At 41.1% G+C, this 18,865-nt stretch overlaps 1 protein-coding gene across 1 annotated transcript in view; it reads right to left on the bottom strand.

The window, feature by feature from the left end:
• Positions 1–18,655, bottom strand: part of pawr (PRKC, apoptosis, WT1, regulator) — a 61,609-nt gene extending 42,954 nt beyond the window's left edge. The window contains exons 1-2 of the mRNA XM_013140207.4: positions 18,475–18,655; positions 17,439–18,185 (exon numbers count right to left, since the gene is read on the bottom strand). Coding sequence (XP_012995661.1) covers positions 17,439–18,020 — 582 coding nt within the window. The 5' untranslated portion in view covers positions 18,021–18,185; positions 18,475–18,655. The remainder of the gene's footprint in view (positions 1–17,438; positions 18,186–18,474) is intronic.
• Between the last annotated feature and the right edge of the window lie 210 nt (positions 18,656–18,865).

The raw sequence follows: 18,865 nt of genomic DNA, 5'->3' as shown, positions 1-18,865 counted from the left end.
ATAGGGACAAGGTGTAGCAGTCCCATCACAGAGTTCTTGTTTCCAAGGGTATATACAGAATGGAGTGCGCAAACAACAACATAAGCAAACATTTACTGGTACAAACGGCATTTGTCATAAACGAGAGAAACTCCTCCATAAACATTGGCATTCTAAATGTTGTGGTTTTGTGGCCTTTTGAATCATGGTTCTGTCTGCTCCAAAGACATCAACTGTCTAGTATATCAGGACTTAATGTGCATTCTAGAAAACTCACTCACAACCAGGGACATAGGTCAGTTTATTAAAGTACGCAAGTATGCATTTTTTGACAAATTAATAGTTTGTCTTAGTAAGACAATTGCATAACACTGTCTAGTGAGTGCTCATTTGGTTTCTTATCATATAAATTCTGGATCTCAGGCTCCATTGAAGACATTTGCAATCAGTGACTGGTTCAAGATTCAGCCTATTTCTATAATTGTTTTGTAAAAGCCAGTTTTACAGTGGTAGGACTTCAGGAGGGACAAAACACGGCAATGCTATGTTGGAAAATGCAAGATACTCTGAATCTAAAATGTAGTTATGAACATCAGTGGAAATCACAGTAGAAGGCAGGCAGCACAATCAGATAAAAAAGTTATTAATTGGGTGGAGAAAGAGGGCTAGGCTACCATTTGCATAGGTTATAACCACAGGAAAAAGTTTAGCATTTGGGTTGAGAGATTGCCAGGCACTTCAATGGAATTAGTATCAGACTTCAAGTCCACACTATTTAGCAATAGTATGTTTAAATCACTAAACACATAACGCCACTCAAAGAGAAAAATTGCTAATGTTTGATTCGGTGCCTTTCCTGTAGCCAAATACTTTTTGTTGCATTAAAGTTTCTCTCAGTAGGGTCATTAGTGAAATAGCTTAGTATTCCATGGGCACGCATTCCCAAGTTAACATGATTCCAAATTATTTCTCATGGGTCTTTGGTTAAATACTTCCAAAGAGGGAGGGACTTGGATGGTCAGCTTTTACTCCGCCCTGGCCACTTCCTGTAACTATCGTTTCCCAGATCAGCCAGTTCTTTAAGACCTCTCTGCAGCCTGCTCGTGTTGCACCCTCTTACAATGTGGCTCCTACAATGACACTTGAAACAACAGAAATCCTAAAAACACATTTACGGACATAAATACACATCTGGCAGTGCAGTTTGGTTAAACGAGAAGATTCGTCTGACTAAGCAGCTCTGTCCTATTTAATGGACATGTAGACAGGATGCCTGTTCAAAACAACCTCCCCAGCGCACTCCCTTCGATCCCGCCAGAGTGACACAGCCTCTTTAATGTTTATCCAATCTTTGAGGAAGGCTTTGTCCAGAGAGGTTTTATAGCCTCATAATATCCTGTCAGAGGCATTTGATCAAATATCTGTCATACATCCAAGGTGAGAGTCTGTCCAGGCAAGCTGAAGCTAAGTTATAACACCCCTCAGAGACAGGCCTCTCTAGTGATCCCTGATGTTCCATTGCTGTACACCTCACAGTTTGTTTTTGGTTGTGAACAACTTCTGATCCTTCTGTGGGGATTGTCATAATTCAGTAAACCTATTCATGTTGGGATTTTTTGACAACAAAGTTAGCTACCTAATTGTGGTTAGATGAGCACAACTTAAAGCGGCCATTGAATCAGGCTTTCAGGCTGCTACTAACAATATTGACAGGTCTTGTGTAGCTGAGTAGGTAGAGGTTGGCATTCACAACACCAGGGAGGTGGTTTGGATACCTACGGGTGGCCGATACGTAAACATAGGAACACAGTAGGTCGCTCTGAAAAAGAGCACCTGCAAAATATGTAAGCAGGTTCATTAGGCTTTAAACCTTCCCAAACTGTCAAATTCATAATATTAGGAGAAGGTGCCACTGCATCAATGTGATTTATACTACACACAAGGTAAAGTAACATATTCTTCACAGACCATATTAAGCCAATGGGCATCATTTCTCTGTAACAAAATGTGTATACTAGCAATTTCCCTCTTTTTTTGATCAATGACGAAAAACGTAGTCATAGGTAGTAGTTGCTAGCTCCCAAAGCATGGTCTTCCACAGTAGCTAGTGCACCATAGCTAGAGAGACATTTTCAAGAAGAGGAAATGGTATTAGAAAGATGGCAATGTGCGTCGTTTTAGAATGATGGCACCTAGAAGAAGAAAAAAGACAAGCTAGGGAAATGAACCACCCATACAGTTGATGCTGCTGGTACAAACGCAAAAAGAGAAAAAGACAGTAAAAGAGATTAAGAAAGGGCCCCAGTAGAGCTACACCTCATGTTTACTCATGAGCCCAGGCCACACAAAAAAGCACCAGTGTATCTTTGTGTACAGCAGACACAAACAAACAAGGCCTGGGCAGACAACACAAGAAGGGCTTGTTTGCATTACGCAATGTTTTTTCTGAGACATATCGAAGAAGACTCGCGACGCTGGATTATTTCATTTTGTTGTTTAAACTTGCTGATGGAGGTAGTGTGCACCACTCCCTCAATAGAGCACGTCACACGTGCGAAGATTGACGGCCACAGACCTGCGTGGTACGCCTCAAACATGCCGGTGTAAATTAAAACGCTAAGGAAATTATTACGCAAACCAAGATAAGTCTATGAAGCGTTTTATTCCATCTCTCTCAGAATGTAAACAAGCTCTATGACTGCCATGCAAATTAGCTAGTTCACAAGGCACATCCTTTCCAGTCCCAGTACTAGAGAAAATAAAATCAGCCAAACTTAAAAGAAATCAAGTGTATCCAAAGGCTAAATTCCATGCGACAAATCAAATCCAGGCAGCTAGCCGAGCATAAAAGAGTAAGAATAAGTAATGGAAAAAGGGAGCAGAAAAGCGGACGGGTAAAATCCCGGATGAAGCGTCCACAATCAATGAGGACGTCTTGGGGATGAGAATCCAATCAGTCACGCCAAAGCGGAGTATTTTATTGGGCACACATCTTTTAAGAGGCTGTTGAACTCCACAAGCAAAAGGTTAATGCCCACAGAGAAGCAGAGGCAACATGGTGCAGGGCAGGCCTGCTGGAAATTAGCACTTGGCTCTTCCTCTTCTCTCTGAAAGTAAAGTCTTTGAACAAGAGATGAGAGGCATTCTCCATCTCTGACACTCCAACTCTTAAAGTTAACTTTGCTCAGATTTTGAGATGTAGGGTGCCAGCAAGTAGCAAAACCAATTGAAAAAGTGTAACTTATGCATCAGTGTTCACAAGGATGGATAAATGGTTCTAGACTGATATGCAGATAAGGAACAAGTCATGGAAATAAATAGGGTAGAGCAGTAAGAAACATTTCTTTACAGTAATCTGGCCACTGGACAGTTTTGCAATGCGTGAGAATTATCCAAATTGGTGGAGAGAACAGACCCCTAGAGATAAACTGGGAGGAAGTTATACTGTACTTTGTCCTGCATAATTTATTTTTGGACTAACTTTTCAGTCCTTAGCACCCACATCATTGTCTAGTAAGTCCTTTCTATCACTAGAAATGCATGCTGCTTTGAAAATACATTTCAAATATATCTGAATAGTTCAAGGAAGTGCTACTTTAGTGTAAACTGCAAAGGTGGGCAGGTCACTGTGGTCTTGGGCAGCAGCTTATAAGAAAAAGTCTGCATTCAAATTAATTTCTTAAGGAATTGGATTGTGGTCTACCATGGCTTTTTGTTTTACTGAGCTATACACATTTCATAATAGACCTGTCAAATTGTTAACCATCACCATGGGAACAGAAGAATCAGTGAAAGCACCACAAAAATGTTAACTTTCAAGTCCAGTAATATGCACACACAAAATGTATTAAACAACAAAATGAATATGTATATGAATAAATATAGAATAGTAAAATTTAACAATAAAGACGTTTAAAGCAACTGGTACAGTGAATAAGATTTTGGGTGGCCAATAAAATAAAGAACACAATTAATTAAATGAAAGATCACAATTAAAGAACATAGTCATGTCTCCAAACTCTAGCATTAGAAAATATGGGGGCGTATACTGGTCAGTACAGGGCTATCCTGCATCTACTTCTCCAACATCCTCATTAACTTTTCATTACCAGGACATTTAAAAAAAAAGAAAAGCTGTTGTCACCCATTACATATATACTATGAAACACATTAATATTTAGAATAATAAATGCAGGAGTGGCTCTAATACAGCACTCCCTATCAGTCATCTAGCATATATACTGTATAACAATGGTTGCCTCTTAAAGAATACAGACAATTGCCTGCAAGTGAATCTATGAATCAATGAGGGCACTCTGTAAGCATGGAAAAGGGGTATCAGTTCCATTATCATCATAAGGGGAGTTTGATGGAATACTGAAGGGGTTGAACAAAAAAACACCCCTGAGTAAACAACGACCACTAGGAAATGTAGGTTTGGAGATGACTGATTTGATATATTTGGGTTGGATGGGTGGTGAGAAAAATCGGCCCAATGACAGGGTGTGTCCACTGACAATATTTGTTAAAGCGTTGCTAGAGAACAGTGTTTACTTTTCATGCATGCCCACGTCAGGTTACCTAGATGCTTCGCTACAGCCAGTGTTTGGCGTCGCCATCAGCCGTCAACAATTGAGGAATGCCCCCTTTGAAATAAATGACACCTGCTACACAACTTAGGTTGCGAGAAGTCCGACGGCAGCGTCCATCTTCACGAAACACTTCAGTTCTTCAAGGCTGACATGCGTTATTTCAGTCTTGTTAATGTAAGGGGAAAAGTGGATTCAGAACGGTTTCTGGTGTAGCCGGTTAATGTCACCTCGACATGATGCTGATGGCACAAGCAATGCGATCTTGTAGTGTATCTGTGCCATAGCACTTCTAACAATCCCTCTCAATGGCAGAAGGAACATTTGACTGGGCGTGAATGATGGTAACAATACATTTGCTGGGGGACCATCGCTGACGGGCATAAGCGGGCTATGCCAGGAGCGAGTGGTCCAGAACAATGGGACGACAACTAATCCTTCGGTTCTGCTCTGTGTCTCTGTTGACTTTGGGCGTTGAGCGCCTCATGCCTACCAAAAGCAATGGAAAGGAAACCAAGCCATCCTTCAGCCCCAACACATGGCAGGCACGAGCCAGACAATGGGCTCTTCTGGGCATCCAGCTTAAAGATAAAAACAACGGGGATTTGGACATCCCAGTTCTCCATAGCCCAGCTGGAGGCGAGAAAAGATGTGAGCAGTTGGAGTGTGGGGTGGAAGCCCATCTCAGCCACCAGCAAACACATAACCAGGTCCAACTGGATGGTTGATAGGTGGGCCTGTCACAGCCAATCGGTGGTCGGTTGTAGACAACATGAAGGTTACCATGTTGTTTTGGCACCCCTATTCTTTTGCCAGAAAATAATCAATTGGGTCATTTGTAATTTTCCAAAAATAGTAGTCTTTTGAGCTAGTCTATATATTGAAAACCGGTCTGTCTGTCTGAGAGACATTATCAATAAAACAGTGCCCTCCAGAAGTTTTGACCAGTTTCGTAAAGATTAGTAAAAAAAACTCAATGACGGAAAAGAAAATGCCAGCAAAATCAACCTTTAGCTGAGGATAAATTGACACCCAGGTAAAATTCATCATCAATCAAATTCATTTTATTAAGCCCTTTATATATCAGCAGTAAAGTGCTTTTACAAATACCAGCACTGAAATCCAAAAGAGAAAGTAACAAGATTGAATTCACAGTAGCTAGGAAAAACTCTGTAGTGGAAGAAACCAGAGGGGAACCAGACTGAGGGTCAGCCAGTCCTCTTTTGGCGTGTGAAGATTAGAGTCCATAACCTTATGGACCACATCAGTGTTTGGAACATCATTAATGTCTACGAATAAAATGCATCAACAAAGTGAAATATGTGAACATTTTGTTTATTTACTAGGGGTGTAAATAAACTATAAATATTAGCATATTTGTGACACGCCTTAAGTGTTTAGGGAGGTGTCATTCATTCAAGTGATAGGCTAATCGTAGCCTATTATTTCACTTGGCCTAAGAGAGCCATAAGCAAAGGTATTTCTGTCTTTGCTGTACAATAGCCTCTCAGCAACTTATAGTGCTATAAAAGTTTGCACTTTGGCCATTGCAATGTCACTAGACTAAACAGATTGAAAGTTAAGCTGGAGATAATTATTAACAGAGCTTACCAGGATTTGCACATTCGCAGCTGCAATTTATGGAGGTGTATATATATGTCAAAACAATTAAATGGAGTTTAATAAACATTTAAAATAACTAATCTATAACACCTTTGCAAGTACACCTAATAGAAAATGCATGCATACCATTATCTCCTTAGTGACAAAAGTAAATATGAAAAATTAAAATTAAACATAACATAATTTAACCATGTGGTTTCTTTATCTATCAAATTCACCTATTTATTAAAAACTAAAACCTTTATTGGGTATACCAATAGCAATCCTGGTGGTTTGAATTAGAAAATGGGCAGATTACTATGAAAACCAGAACTTACAATCTAATATCATTCAAATTAAATCCATCCATCCCTAAATTTCTCTGAACCACTGTAACTTGGTGGCATTTCACAGAAACCTGAAAAATCCGAGCCACAGAAGACACACTACATACAGAATATAAATTGAAGCAGAACCGATGGGTCAATGTTTGAACCCTGGTCTTGCAACCTTACCACCGTGAGGAGCAGGGATTTTGATCAGGATTCTCTTTACTCATTTGTCTTGGGATGTGGGGCTAACTTGATTCTAATAGCACCAGATATAATAATAGTTGCCATGGTATTTTTGGCAAAACATTTTCTGTCTTCTAGCCCACTTCTACGTTGTTTGTACACTTCTTCATTCTTTCGGAAAGTGTCTGGTACATTTCAACCGAGAAGTGAATTTGACCCCCCCCGGAAAAAGATAAAGGCATATGAGTGGAAAATCTGCATTTGAATTTATAGTTTTTTTACAGGACGGCGAGCAGTCCTGCTGACTGATACCGTGGTGCATCTCTGCTGATTCTTATCTGGCACGATGGTGACATAAGGCAGAGAGAGAGAACTCACTGGCCTGTTGGGGGCTGGATCTGTCAAATGGTGTGTGCAGTATCCGCACAATGTTTCGCAACACTACTTTTGACCCACTATCTGTTCACATACATATCGTCTCCAAGAGCTCATCCAGAAAGATGAGGCAACCGGTTCCACAAAGATTGACGCCTGGATGGGCAAAGAAAAACCTAGAAAAGGGAGGGAAGAAATGGACAGGGAGAAAGAAAGGGCATTAGCTCCAGAGTATTCTAGAGAATCTAGGTGGACAGGTCTTCTAAAAGCTTAATCTGACTCCAGAATCCACCATCGCTGCCAGGCACATAGAACTGTTAAAAAAACAAGTTGCATTTATGCAGGAAAACACACACAGGCCACCTGACTGTTTTCTCAACTGTGTGGAGTGAAGTTGCTGGATGCAGCAAGCCAAACCCACCAACAGAATAGTGTTAACCGAGTTGAGCCTTTAACATGCAGCTTAACCTAGCATTTTTAATAAAATGAATTTTCATTGGCATAATTTTCACTACCTTTACCAAAGTTAGCATGTTTTTCTTAACAACTTAACTGCCTTAAATTTTCAAACCCACATTCAACAATGTGTGATGCCAGAAAGTGAAAGTAAGCAAAACAGAACCTCTGTAATCAAACATTTTCAGTACAAATATGTAACGATTAGGGAACTACAATGTTGTAAAATGCCATGGACCAATAAAACATATTTAAATTATTCATGTTTTGTCATTTTAGGAACTCTTGAAAAGTAACACCTCTTGAAGCTATTTATATTTTGTCATGAAAGTGCCTCAGATTTTAAAGCATTTAAATAACTGATAATGTTTTCAGCACCATTTCACCAGTTTCTCTAAGCAAATAGCAAAGCACACGCTCAACCATGAGCACCAAGGAGCTATAAAAAGAACTAAGTCACACAAAGTTGTGGCAAGACACAGATCGAGGAAGGCTATACAAAAACTGGCCCTAAAAAACCCAAAGGTTTAGATCAGCATATCCCTCCAAACTGGTTAACTGAGCAACTAGGAGACTGATCCAAGAAGCTACCAAAAGACAAATGGCAACTCAAAGAGCTACAAGAATTTATGGCATTGACTGGTCAAGTGTGAAAGTGACAACAATTACCCAAGCACTCTCCAAATCTGGCCGGCATTATAGTGTGTCAGGATTGAAGCAATTACTTCAGACAGCCCACCTTGAATCCTGTTTGAAGTATGCCAAGTAAACACATGGGATTCTGTAGCTATGAGGGAAAAGTGTTGTGGTTAGGAACCGTTTGGGGAAAAATGCAAAGCATTCAGTTAAAAGCAAACCTCACACAGCACATCACCAAAACAGCATGAATACTGTGAAACAAGGTGTCACCATCATGTTATGGCAATATTTTTCATCCTCAAAGACCAGGTCAGATAGAAGGGGAAATTAATGGAGCAATGTACAGAATGGTCCTTGAAGAAAAAGGCTGCCTTCCACAAGAAAGCTGAAAGTAGGACAGTATTTACTTAGCTTATAAAATTATCAATATGATTTTAAGTGGCCCAGTCAGAGCCCTGACCTAAAGCCAACTGAAAATGTGTGGCATGACTCGAAGATTGAGGTTCATCATGCTCCCCAATGAACATCAAATATCAGCGAAACATGTAAGCCGGGAACATGTATAGTTAGTAAACATCTTTCCCAACAGACTCTTCCTGCAAACGGTGCTTTCACCAAATATTATCTAAGGGGTATGGAGACTTAACAAAATTCTTAGCTGAAATATAATTTGGTAAGTGTCAAGTGTAGAGTATGGTGTGAAAATGTGTGTGTGTGTGGGGGGGGGGGGGGGGGGGCACAAAACTTTGCGACACAAACTAGAAAAAAAGGGGAAAAGTTCAATCGAGGGGTAAACTTAATAAGCTGTTAAGGAGTGTCTGTGTCAGCAAATATATCAGCATGTGGGACGGATGGTGCTGGAAAGGAACTGATATGAGTACAAGGAAAACTTAAGCCTAAACATATGACCAATGAAATGAACTCAGTATCTCAATATCCAGACGTGGATTAAACAGGTGTTCAACTCAATTAGTGGAGAGTCAGCAACTTAGAAATGTCCAAGTAGTTCAAAGGGAAGGCATCAAACCGCCTTGAAACAATTCCAAAAACAATGGCATTGTACTCTAGTTCCTCAGAAAAACAATGTCTTGCTTTGTGTTGTATTAGTAGCAAATTGACTGCGTCCAGCAACAAATCATTCAAGGTATTGGTCAAAAAGACATGAAGTGGGAACAAGTCACAGGATGATTTGCAAATGCATAACAGCTAGACATTCCACTGGATCAATCATTCTGCTGATATAGCACAGAGCACATCTTGAATGTGTGTTAATGATTGGCCACTCAAAGGCTACGTAATCCACACGCAGTAACAACGGCGAGCGCAACTTCTAATGCAAACAATACATTCAAACAAGTGTCTCTTGTCAGTCTATTTATAGGGGCCGGCACACAGCCGTCCATAGCCGTAGACCATTGCTGGGTTATCTTAGACAAAAGGGAGGGTGTGAGTTCCTGCTGATTTGCCAGACAAACTCCAGACGTCAATGCCCATTGCCCTATGGCACTCAGGTTTGCATGACTCTGCATTCTCTGAGAGCGACGGGGGAACATTCTTTCTTGGCCAATAACAATCTACCGCATGGAGCTCCCAAAAAGACCCATGACTAAAGAGCACTGACCCGATTAAAGAAAAAGGAATCTGTGGCTTGGGTTGGAACACACGGGAAACCGGAAAATTCGGAAAATTATGACAAAATAGGCAGGCCTTTCAAAACATATCCCCGGATAACCATACTGCTGGGATCAAGCGTGGTTACAAAACTTTTAACACTGATCTCTTCGCCAGAGAGTGAGCTCATTGACCGGTGACAAGCCAAGAGGATGTGAGGAGTAAACAGAGGGACATGACAGACACAGCTATTGGAGGAGAAGCCAGGGCTACTGTATTCTCAAAAGTCCCCAGTTTTCCCATCACATTCCACGGGTCTAATTAAGTGATATGATTCCCCTGACAGGGTAATGGCTGGATATTCACAGGGCCTCACCTATTCAGAGGGCTCATTAATGAGAGCAACGTTATAAACATTTATGGACCCCGAGCCATAGCCCATTAGGGGGACGGGTGTTTTACAAGGTGCTGAGAGACCCCCTAGGTGCCCCCGTCTTAGGGTTCTACCTGGTAACTATATCATGGAGCCAGATAAACTGTGGTTCCCCATTCTTCCTCCTGCAAGACTCCCTGTGGAATTTCACAAAATTTCACCATTCAGGTCTACTGGGACTTTTTTCCGAATTTCTAACAGCTGCTAATAAGGCAAAGTATCACATTAATGTTCTTGTCAACTCTTGAGTGAAGAAAGCACCAGGGATTAATAAAAAAAACTAAGTGTTTAACATACCTTCACAAATTCCTGTTGTTCCATCAACAACTCAAACGCTGCCAAAATAATTCCTTGCGCACCCAAATCCATGATTCAGTGCCTGTGGTATTTGAAGGGATGTGACCTTGTTTGGAAGTGAGTAAACCATGCTACGCACAATATCACTCTTACATACACTACCGTTCAAAAGAGGTCACTTATAAATTCCCTTGTTTTCCATGAAAACATACATGAAATTAGTTTGAATAGGGAATATAGCAACATTATTAGGAAATATAGTGAGTGATCAGGTTAGAAATAATGATTTTAATTTAAATAATAATTGTGTACTTCAAACTTTGCTTTCGTCAAAGAATCCTCCATTGGCAGCAATTACAGCCTTGCAGAACTTTGGCACTCTAGTTGTCAATTTGTTTAGGTAATCTGAAAAGATGTCACCCCATGCCTCCTGAAGCACAAGTTGGATTGGCTTGATGGGCACTTCTTACATACTGTTCCATACGGTCAAGCTGCTCCCACAACAGCTCAATAGGGTTGAGATCCGGTGACTCCATTACAGACAGAATACCAGCTGACTGCTTCTTTCCTAAACTGCTTCTTCTTGCATAGTTTGGAGCTGTGTTTTGGGTCATTGTGCTGTTGTAGGAGGAAATTGGCTCCAATCAAGTGCCATCAACAGGGTATGGCATGGCATTACAAAATGGAGTGATAGACTTCCTTCTTCAAGATCCCTTTTACCCGGTAGAAATCTCCCCCTTTACCACCACCAAAGCACCCCCACACCAACACATTGACTCCACCATCCTTGACAGATGGCGTCAAGCACTCCATCATGATCCAAACACCGAAACATTTGATTTGTCTGTCCCTAACACTTTTCCAATCTTTTTCTGTCCAGAGTCTGTGTTCATTTGCCCATCTTCATCATTTCTTTATATTGGCCAGACTGAAATGTGGCTTTGACTTTGCAACTCTGCCTAGAAGGCCAGAGTCCCGGTGTTGCCCTCTTCACTGTTGATGTTGAGATTGCAATTTTGCGGGTACTATTTATTTATGCTGCCAGTGACCTGTGGGGCATCTGTTTCTCAAACTAGATAATCTGATGCACTGTTTTCCCGGCGTTCAATATACAGTGGCACCACGCCACCGCAAAATCCTCCACAATGACACACTTGTTCTTAAGGGTACTTAGCTCCTTTTTGCTATTTTTTGCATGCAGTTTGAGAAACACAGTTCACTCTGTAATAGTACTCAGAGCCACTAATAATGTTCTACGCAGACGAGCTGAACGGGTAGTACAGATGTCCTCACCGCGTGCAAAACAACTCAATTCAGAGCGTGCGCCTCTTCAGCAGGAAGGAGTCACCTGAGGAACGCACGATAAAGGTACCAGTCGTTTGTGTGCACACCCTTAAACTAATACTTTTTTGAAGCACTTTTTGATTTTATTGCAGCACATTACAGTCTGTTTGGGTAGGAGTCTATTAGCATGGCACATCTTGACGTGGTAATATTTGCCCACTCTTCTTTGCAGAAGTGCTCCAAATCTGTCAGATTGCGAGGACATCTCCTGTTCACAGCCCTCTTCAGATCACCCTACAGATGTTCAATTGGATTCAGGTCTGGGCTCTGGCTGGGCCATTCCAAAATGTTAATCTTCTTCTGGTGAAGACAGCCATGCTTTTGTGGATTTGGATGTGTGCTGCAGTTCCTTTAATGTTGCTGTAGGCCTCTTTGAAGCCTCCCTGACCAGTTTTCTTCTCATCTTTTCGTATATTTTGGAGGGATGTCTCTGTTGTGCCATATTTTCACCACTTGATGATGACTGTCTTCACTGTGTTCCATGGTATATGTAATGCTTTGGAAATTATTTTGTACCCTTCTCCTGACTGCTATCTTTCAACAATGAGATCCCTCTGATGCTTTGGAAGCTCTCTACGGACTATGGCTTTTGCTACGAAACTTAAGAAAATGTCAGGAAAATCCTACAAAAATAATGTCACTTTATTTGTGATTAATCAGAGCCACTTTAAATGATGGCAGGTGTGTAATGACTTCTATTTAACATGAGTTTGAATGTGATTGGTTAATTCTGAACACAGCCACATCCCCAGTTATAAAAGGGTGTGCACACTTATGCAACCAGGTAATTGTAAGGTTTTTATTTTTCCAAAGATTTCAGTTGGTTTTTCAATTGAATTGTTCACATTATAGGTCATATTAGTTCTGACATGATTTATCTTTGTCTCATTCTTTTACATCACAAAAAATAGGGGTGTGTAGACTTTTTATATACACTGTATTGAGAAACAATGGGATTTTTCTTTCTTCAGAAGAGTTTGTTGGAATATTTTAAACTGCAGCAAATGAAAAAGTGGGAGCAGGGTCAAGATTGTTAGGTAACTTTAGCTAAAGTGATGAAAGTCTGAATTTAATGATGTATTTACTTGAACCTGAATAGCCTTATTAACTATGCTACTAAGTCATTAGTAGCATGTTTAAAAGCTTATGCTCCGTTTTTTATATGAAGTATATGAATTGCTTTACTAGGCAGGGAAAAGACTGCTGAGAGTGATAAACATAGGTGCAATCATGTCAGGGGCAAAGGGGGTTCTTTATCATCTAACACAGGGGAAACACTGCCCTGATACATTTGTCTTCTTGCTCAGTTGTCCTCTTTTCTGGTTACAGCCAGTTTGCACTGTTCTGTGAAAGGAGTAGTACACAGTATTGTGAGAGACCTTCAGTTCCTTGGCACTTCCTCACATGGAATAACCTTAATTTCTCAGAACAAGAGTAGACTGATGAGGTTCAGAAGAAAGTTCTGTAATCGAACCCACAATTGCTGATTCTCCAAATACTCAACTAGTCTACAGAAGGCCAGTTGTATTGCTTCTAATCAGCACAACAGTTTTCACCTGTGCTAACACAATTGCAAAAGGGTTTGCTAATCATCAATTAGCCTTTTAAAATGATAAACTTGGATTAGCAAACACAAAATGCCATTGGAACACAGGACTGATGGTTGCTGCTAATGGGCCTCTGTACGCATATATATATCTTTTAAAAATATGCCATTTGTAGCTACAACTGTCAATTACAACATTAACAATGTCTACACTGTAGTTCGGATACATTTTCAGAAAAAGTTTGACCATTTATTAGAAACATGCAGAACAATTTTAAATACAGGTTTTGGTCATAGGTTCTGCTCCTTCGGGGTAACTCACCGCCATCACATGATCGTGTAAACGATTACTAATAACAATCTCAACACCATAATATCATTAATATCAGTCCCCGTACGCGGTGAGCAAGGTACGCGGTACCCATCCCCCCCATGAAAAGGAAACACAGAACCAAAGAGGGGGAGGCAGGGGTGGTGGGTGGGATCACACCTGCATGCTACTGTAGAGAGACCAGTGCACATCAGAATGAGTGAGTAACCTAATGATGAAATAGTCAGCATGAAATCCGATACGATGATAGCAGCAATCCCAGTGTCAGTGGATACGTCGCTGACCAATGCCCACTCGTGTTTCCTGTCTGAACTGGCTATGCTAATGACATTTCTAGGGAGTTAACCATAACCCAATGCTAAACATGACCATTTTAAAAGGGCTTGAATACCAACCAGCGGGGAGTTAACGTAACTATATAGGAAGCCTCATTCTCAGCATGTCCCATATCTTAGATGTGCGGCTTTACTCCTAATTAACAGAGATGTGGAAACAGCACTGTTACTTTAAACACAACAAAGGGATATTACAAAAATGACAAATTACAAAATGACATACTAATTTCCTAAACCTAGTAGCAATCTATGGAGGTGTGACCACAATGACTTCTTTGGTTTAGTCCTCCATTTCCAAATGCTAACATTTTAGTATGTGACACAAACCCCACAAAGTGCTGATAACGACCCCACCATTTTTTTATGTTCAAATCATCCTAAAGTATCTTTAATAGATTAAGTTCAACAAAACTGACAAAAATTAAGAAATAAAGGAAAAAAAGGAAAACAAAGAAACGATAAAAAAGAAAAAGAAACATTTGTGATGCACTCATGGTTGGGCCTTTACAATTACTTTAAATATTTTAATATTGAAAAACAGTGATTATCATAAACATGTTGCAAACCATCCTATAACTTTTTTTTTTCTTTTTTCTAGCACACTCTCTCCTATGTCATGTTCCCAGCTGAAATGAATAAGAACATAAAATGAATCAAGAATGAATCAGATACACATCCAGAAGGAGACAACCAAGAGCCAGAACAAAGAGATTACAAAAATATGCTAGTGGCTACAATGAAGAATGTAAACATAATAAATAAAATACATCATCCATACAGCCACCTCTGACTCATAGGCCAACTATCTTTCATTCTAGAGCACTGCGAGTATTAAATATCCGTTTAATTAGCATGACGGTCAATTCTATTAAAACGCAGACCTAACATAAAATAAAACAACTACCTCAGATTAGACATATTGGTTTCAGAATGCCAAAGTCACGATACCAATATTTTAATCAAATTGTCTAGTTGTGAAACAAACAAGCATTTTAGCAGTTGGTTAAAATTGTCAGGTGCAATCGGAGGCAACTTGTCTGGTCTACTGGGATAATAGTTCATGACAAACAAAACATGAGCCGGTGTACGGATCTCTTTCCGTAAATTTAGTAGCAGGAAAACACCATTATAATGTACAACGAGATTAAAAATATATGTTCAAAATTGTAGCCTATGCAGAATTTTCTTTATATGCTTATCCTGCACAATATATGGGAAATAAATGGTTTTGATACATTTCGGGGGGGGGGGGGGGGGGGTTGTGCATGTGTCTGAGGGACCTGAAACATGTCTAATAAAAGCCTGACTGGACTGCATCCCTTTAATCTGTAGGCAGCAAGAGTTGATGGGCAGCATGTGAAAAGAATGACAACATGTGCCAGTATTGCATTTTCTCCCTTGTTTAGTAGCAGCAACTGAATGAAACACAACCAAGGCCCTGTCATGATTCATCCTATATTACATTATGTAGCATATTGATCTAGTTCTACTCCCATTAGGCTTACAAGCCTAGGAAAAGAAAGTATAATAATCTGAATGATAGTGAAACAAGGTAATCACACTGCTGAAAGGAAATGTTGTTGAAAACAGAAAAAAGGCTTAAAACATTTCATGGTGGCTAGGTAAGACAGGTTTCACAATAATTTAAAGAATGTGCAGCGCAACAGTCCCTGGCATTTCTCTCTGCTTATGTGACCAGTGACAACTTCATCTGTACCAACATTCTATGCAGCTTAACACCTAACCATAAAAAGTGACACAAATCTATTCGCTTATGAGGCAGACATACAGTACTTCAACACAAAGGAGGAAAACATTACAGGATTCAACAGGAACCAGGAACCAAAATGGCAGCTGAGCTTTTGGCATATGAAGTATGTGTAGCCTGCCCTGTTTTACGGCTGTGGCTAGAGACCAATGGACTTGCGTGTTCCAGACCCACCAACACCAGCAGCCTTTATCAGTTGGATCCAGCCCACAACATGAGACCTTAACACCACCCAGTAAAAGCAGCCTCCAAGCAGGGCCTCACTGCTGGTCATAAAACATGGATGGCCTAAAACAATGACATTCATAATTTATGTTTGAGCGAGTGTGGCAAACAGGAAACAGGCCACCAATAACACACATCCATGAGAGAGTGTGTGTGTGTGTGTATGTGTGTACCAACATTAAGTGGTATTCCTTTGTTCTGTAAGCATTCGTTAAGCAGGTCAGAGGTCCCCAACAGCTTGGAGACATACCCAGCTCCACACGTTGAGACATACAAGGGGCTGAAACAAGATACCTTCCGGGAATGCAGAGGTGTTCCTGACTGACGCTCCACAGCAGAGCCACAGTGTTTGCTCCAGTTAAACATGAAGCCATTATCAGCCCATCATGGGCAGTCCAATGACTGGGTTCCCTATTGCTCTGAAAGCGCCTCAACAGCCATTGTACCCAGAGAACAGGTCAGCAGATTATGCCCCTGTGCACCTATTTCAACATGACGCCTAACAAGAAGGCTTGTGCGAAAAAGAGGTTCTTCCTCAGACATCAATCAAGTGCCAGTGTTTGGATGTACGATGGGGAAAAAATAAGCCGTCTCTTCAACGCCCTCGCCCTGCTGCTGCTACATGCCCCAGGAAACCACGGGGCATGATCGCACTGCTACATGCCCCAGGAAACCACGGGGCATGATCGCACATAGGCCGGTGTGATCTGTGGGGTTGAAACCTAGCATTAAGGCTTGGCATCAGTCCAGCCCCTCCAACTCCTGCACCACGGACCGCCCAATAACAGGATGTTGTCAGCCAACTGACAGTGGCCAACGTCTAATTGAAACTTCCCAGAGGCCAGCATAATCTGGGTCTGGGAAGCCATCAGGAAGACCACAGCCCTATAGACTACAATCTGATACTTAAGGCACATCGTTAAACATGCCTGCTAGGCGATGTGCAACCCGTCCTCATTTCCCCCGATTGGTGGAAGAGGTTGGGTACATTTCAAAACCATATGAATGAGTGGCGGACTGGCAATTGGCATCACCAGGCCCCACCTCAGAATGCTTTTATCCACCTCCCAGCTGTGGCCTAAAAACGTGGCTAGGCTGTAAAATTATTTAAAGGGAATAACAACAGCCTGTTCTCTCTGCACATTACCAGCATTCTGGTGTAGACAGAAGTTCATCATAAAACGGGTAACTGGAAACATGTTTGTCAGACTATTACAGCTCAGGCTGTCATACTAGGTCTCAAAGCACTTTTTACCCTGTAAAATATCCAACCCATATATAAAAAGAGTTAATAGCGATAATCAAACAACCTAAGGGGCACATCTATATTTGACTGTGTTTTCAGTAGTGATTATAATAATATACATTCAAAATATAAACCGCTTGGACTCACCTCGTTGGATGGCATGCTGACAACACCTGTTGACCGACGCTTCTCCCTAAGCTTTCTCTTCTCAATCTGTCCTTTACCCTTCCTGGCGCTTGGACCGCTGCTCTTCTTCTCTTTGCCTTTGGATGCGGGGGTCTCTTTATCACTGCCATTACCATGTTCATTGCATGCAGTGGGACTGGACTCCTGTGTGATGCCGGGAACCTTCTCCGGCATCTGAGACTTCTTCAGGTTACTCCCTGGTGTTTCTGATCCTCTAATGGTAGGTGTCGGATGTGGGTCATCGTCGGGTCTCTTCAAGGCTGAGGTTGAGGATGAGCGAGCCATGGGGTATGATGTCCCGCAGTTAACTGAAGTGGAGCCTCCGCGTTCCGGGTTGCCGTTGTTGTTAAGTTCGGTGCTAGAGGTAGCATTGCGCATCTCACTTTTTTTGCTCTGGCTTCCTAGAGACCCAGTGGTAGGGCCGACGGCACCAGTAGCTGCGGCAATGTCCCCAAGCATTTTTGCCCTCATCTTCTCCCGTTTAGCCTTCCATTCCTCCAGAAAGTCTGTCTGTGCATTTGGTTTAAATCCACCCGTTGCCATGTCTCCTTTTTTACCCGTCTTTACTAAGTTTGTAAACAACGCTCATTCAGCACCATGGAAATTTAAGTTTCCGTTTTTAATCAGGTTATCGAGATTTTTCCGCTTCTAATACCACCGCATTTCTCAAGTACGGCTAAACAGCTGGTTCGCTGGTTCACAGGTAGCCTAAAGAAAAAGCAGACTTAGTGTGATTGTTACAAACTTAACTGATCAAAAGTCACTAATTTAAAAACTGTTTGAAACTGTATAAAGCTCATCGTATGAAAGTCTACAAGGTTTTTTATTATTTTTTAAATAGGCTACTGTAACCATAAACATACAGGGTTTGAGGTAGATGGTTAGCAAAAACACCAACAACTTTTAGAAGTTGTACTTTACTATGCCAAAATGTTACAAACTCACTTATTGGAAAAGAAATGTAGGTCTTAAACTTCACTATTTTAGCAAAACTCACCTGCTCTTTCGCAGTAATTTCGCTCTCAGGTGAACACTAGGAATGAACTGCAGCCTACTTCGTACACTGGCGAGTTCATTCGACTACTAACACGCAACCTAGGGAACAGTGCGTTGGGCTCAACCCCCGTCTACATATCCGAATCCACACGATGATAACCGAATGAATACGTAGTTAGATTGAACGTACTGTGTATTATAGCCTGTTCACCCGCATTTTGCTGGAAAATGTTTCATTTTCTCCGCATGTAGGCTACGCGGTGGAAATATAGAATCAACTAAATTATACGGACTATTATTTTAATTATTGTAATGCTTTATCAGCCCTAAATCGTAATGTCATGCGGTGTTTGAACATTCCTTCTGGACAGTTTGTTGCTGATGCTCCCACG

This window comes from Esox lucius, chromosome 23, assembly GCF_011004845.1.
Source record: "Esox lucius isolate fEsoLuc1 chromosome 23, fEsoLuc1.pri, whole genome shotgun sequence".
NCBI lineage: Eukaryota > Metazoa > Chordata > Actinopteri > Esociformes > Esocidae > Esox > Esox lucius.
Note: the sequence above shows the minus strand (reverse complement) of the source record. Positions and strands in the feature narration are given on the sequence as shown.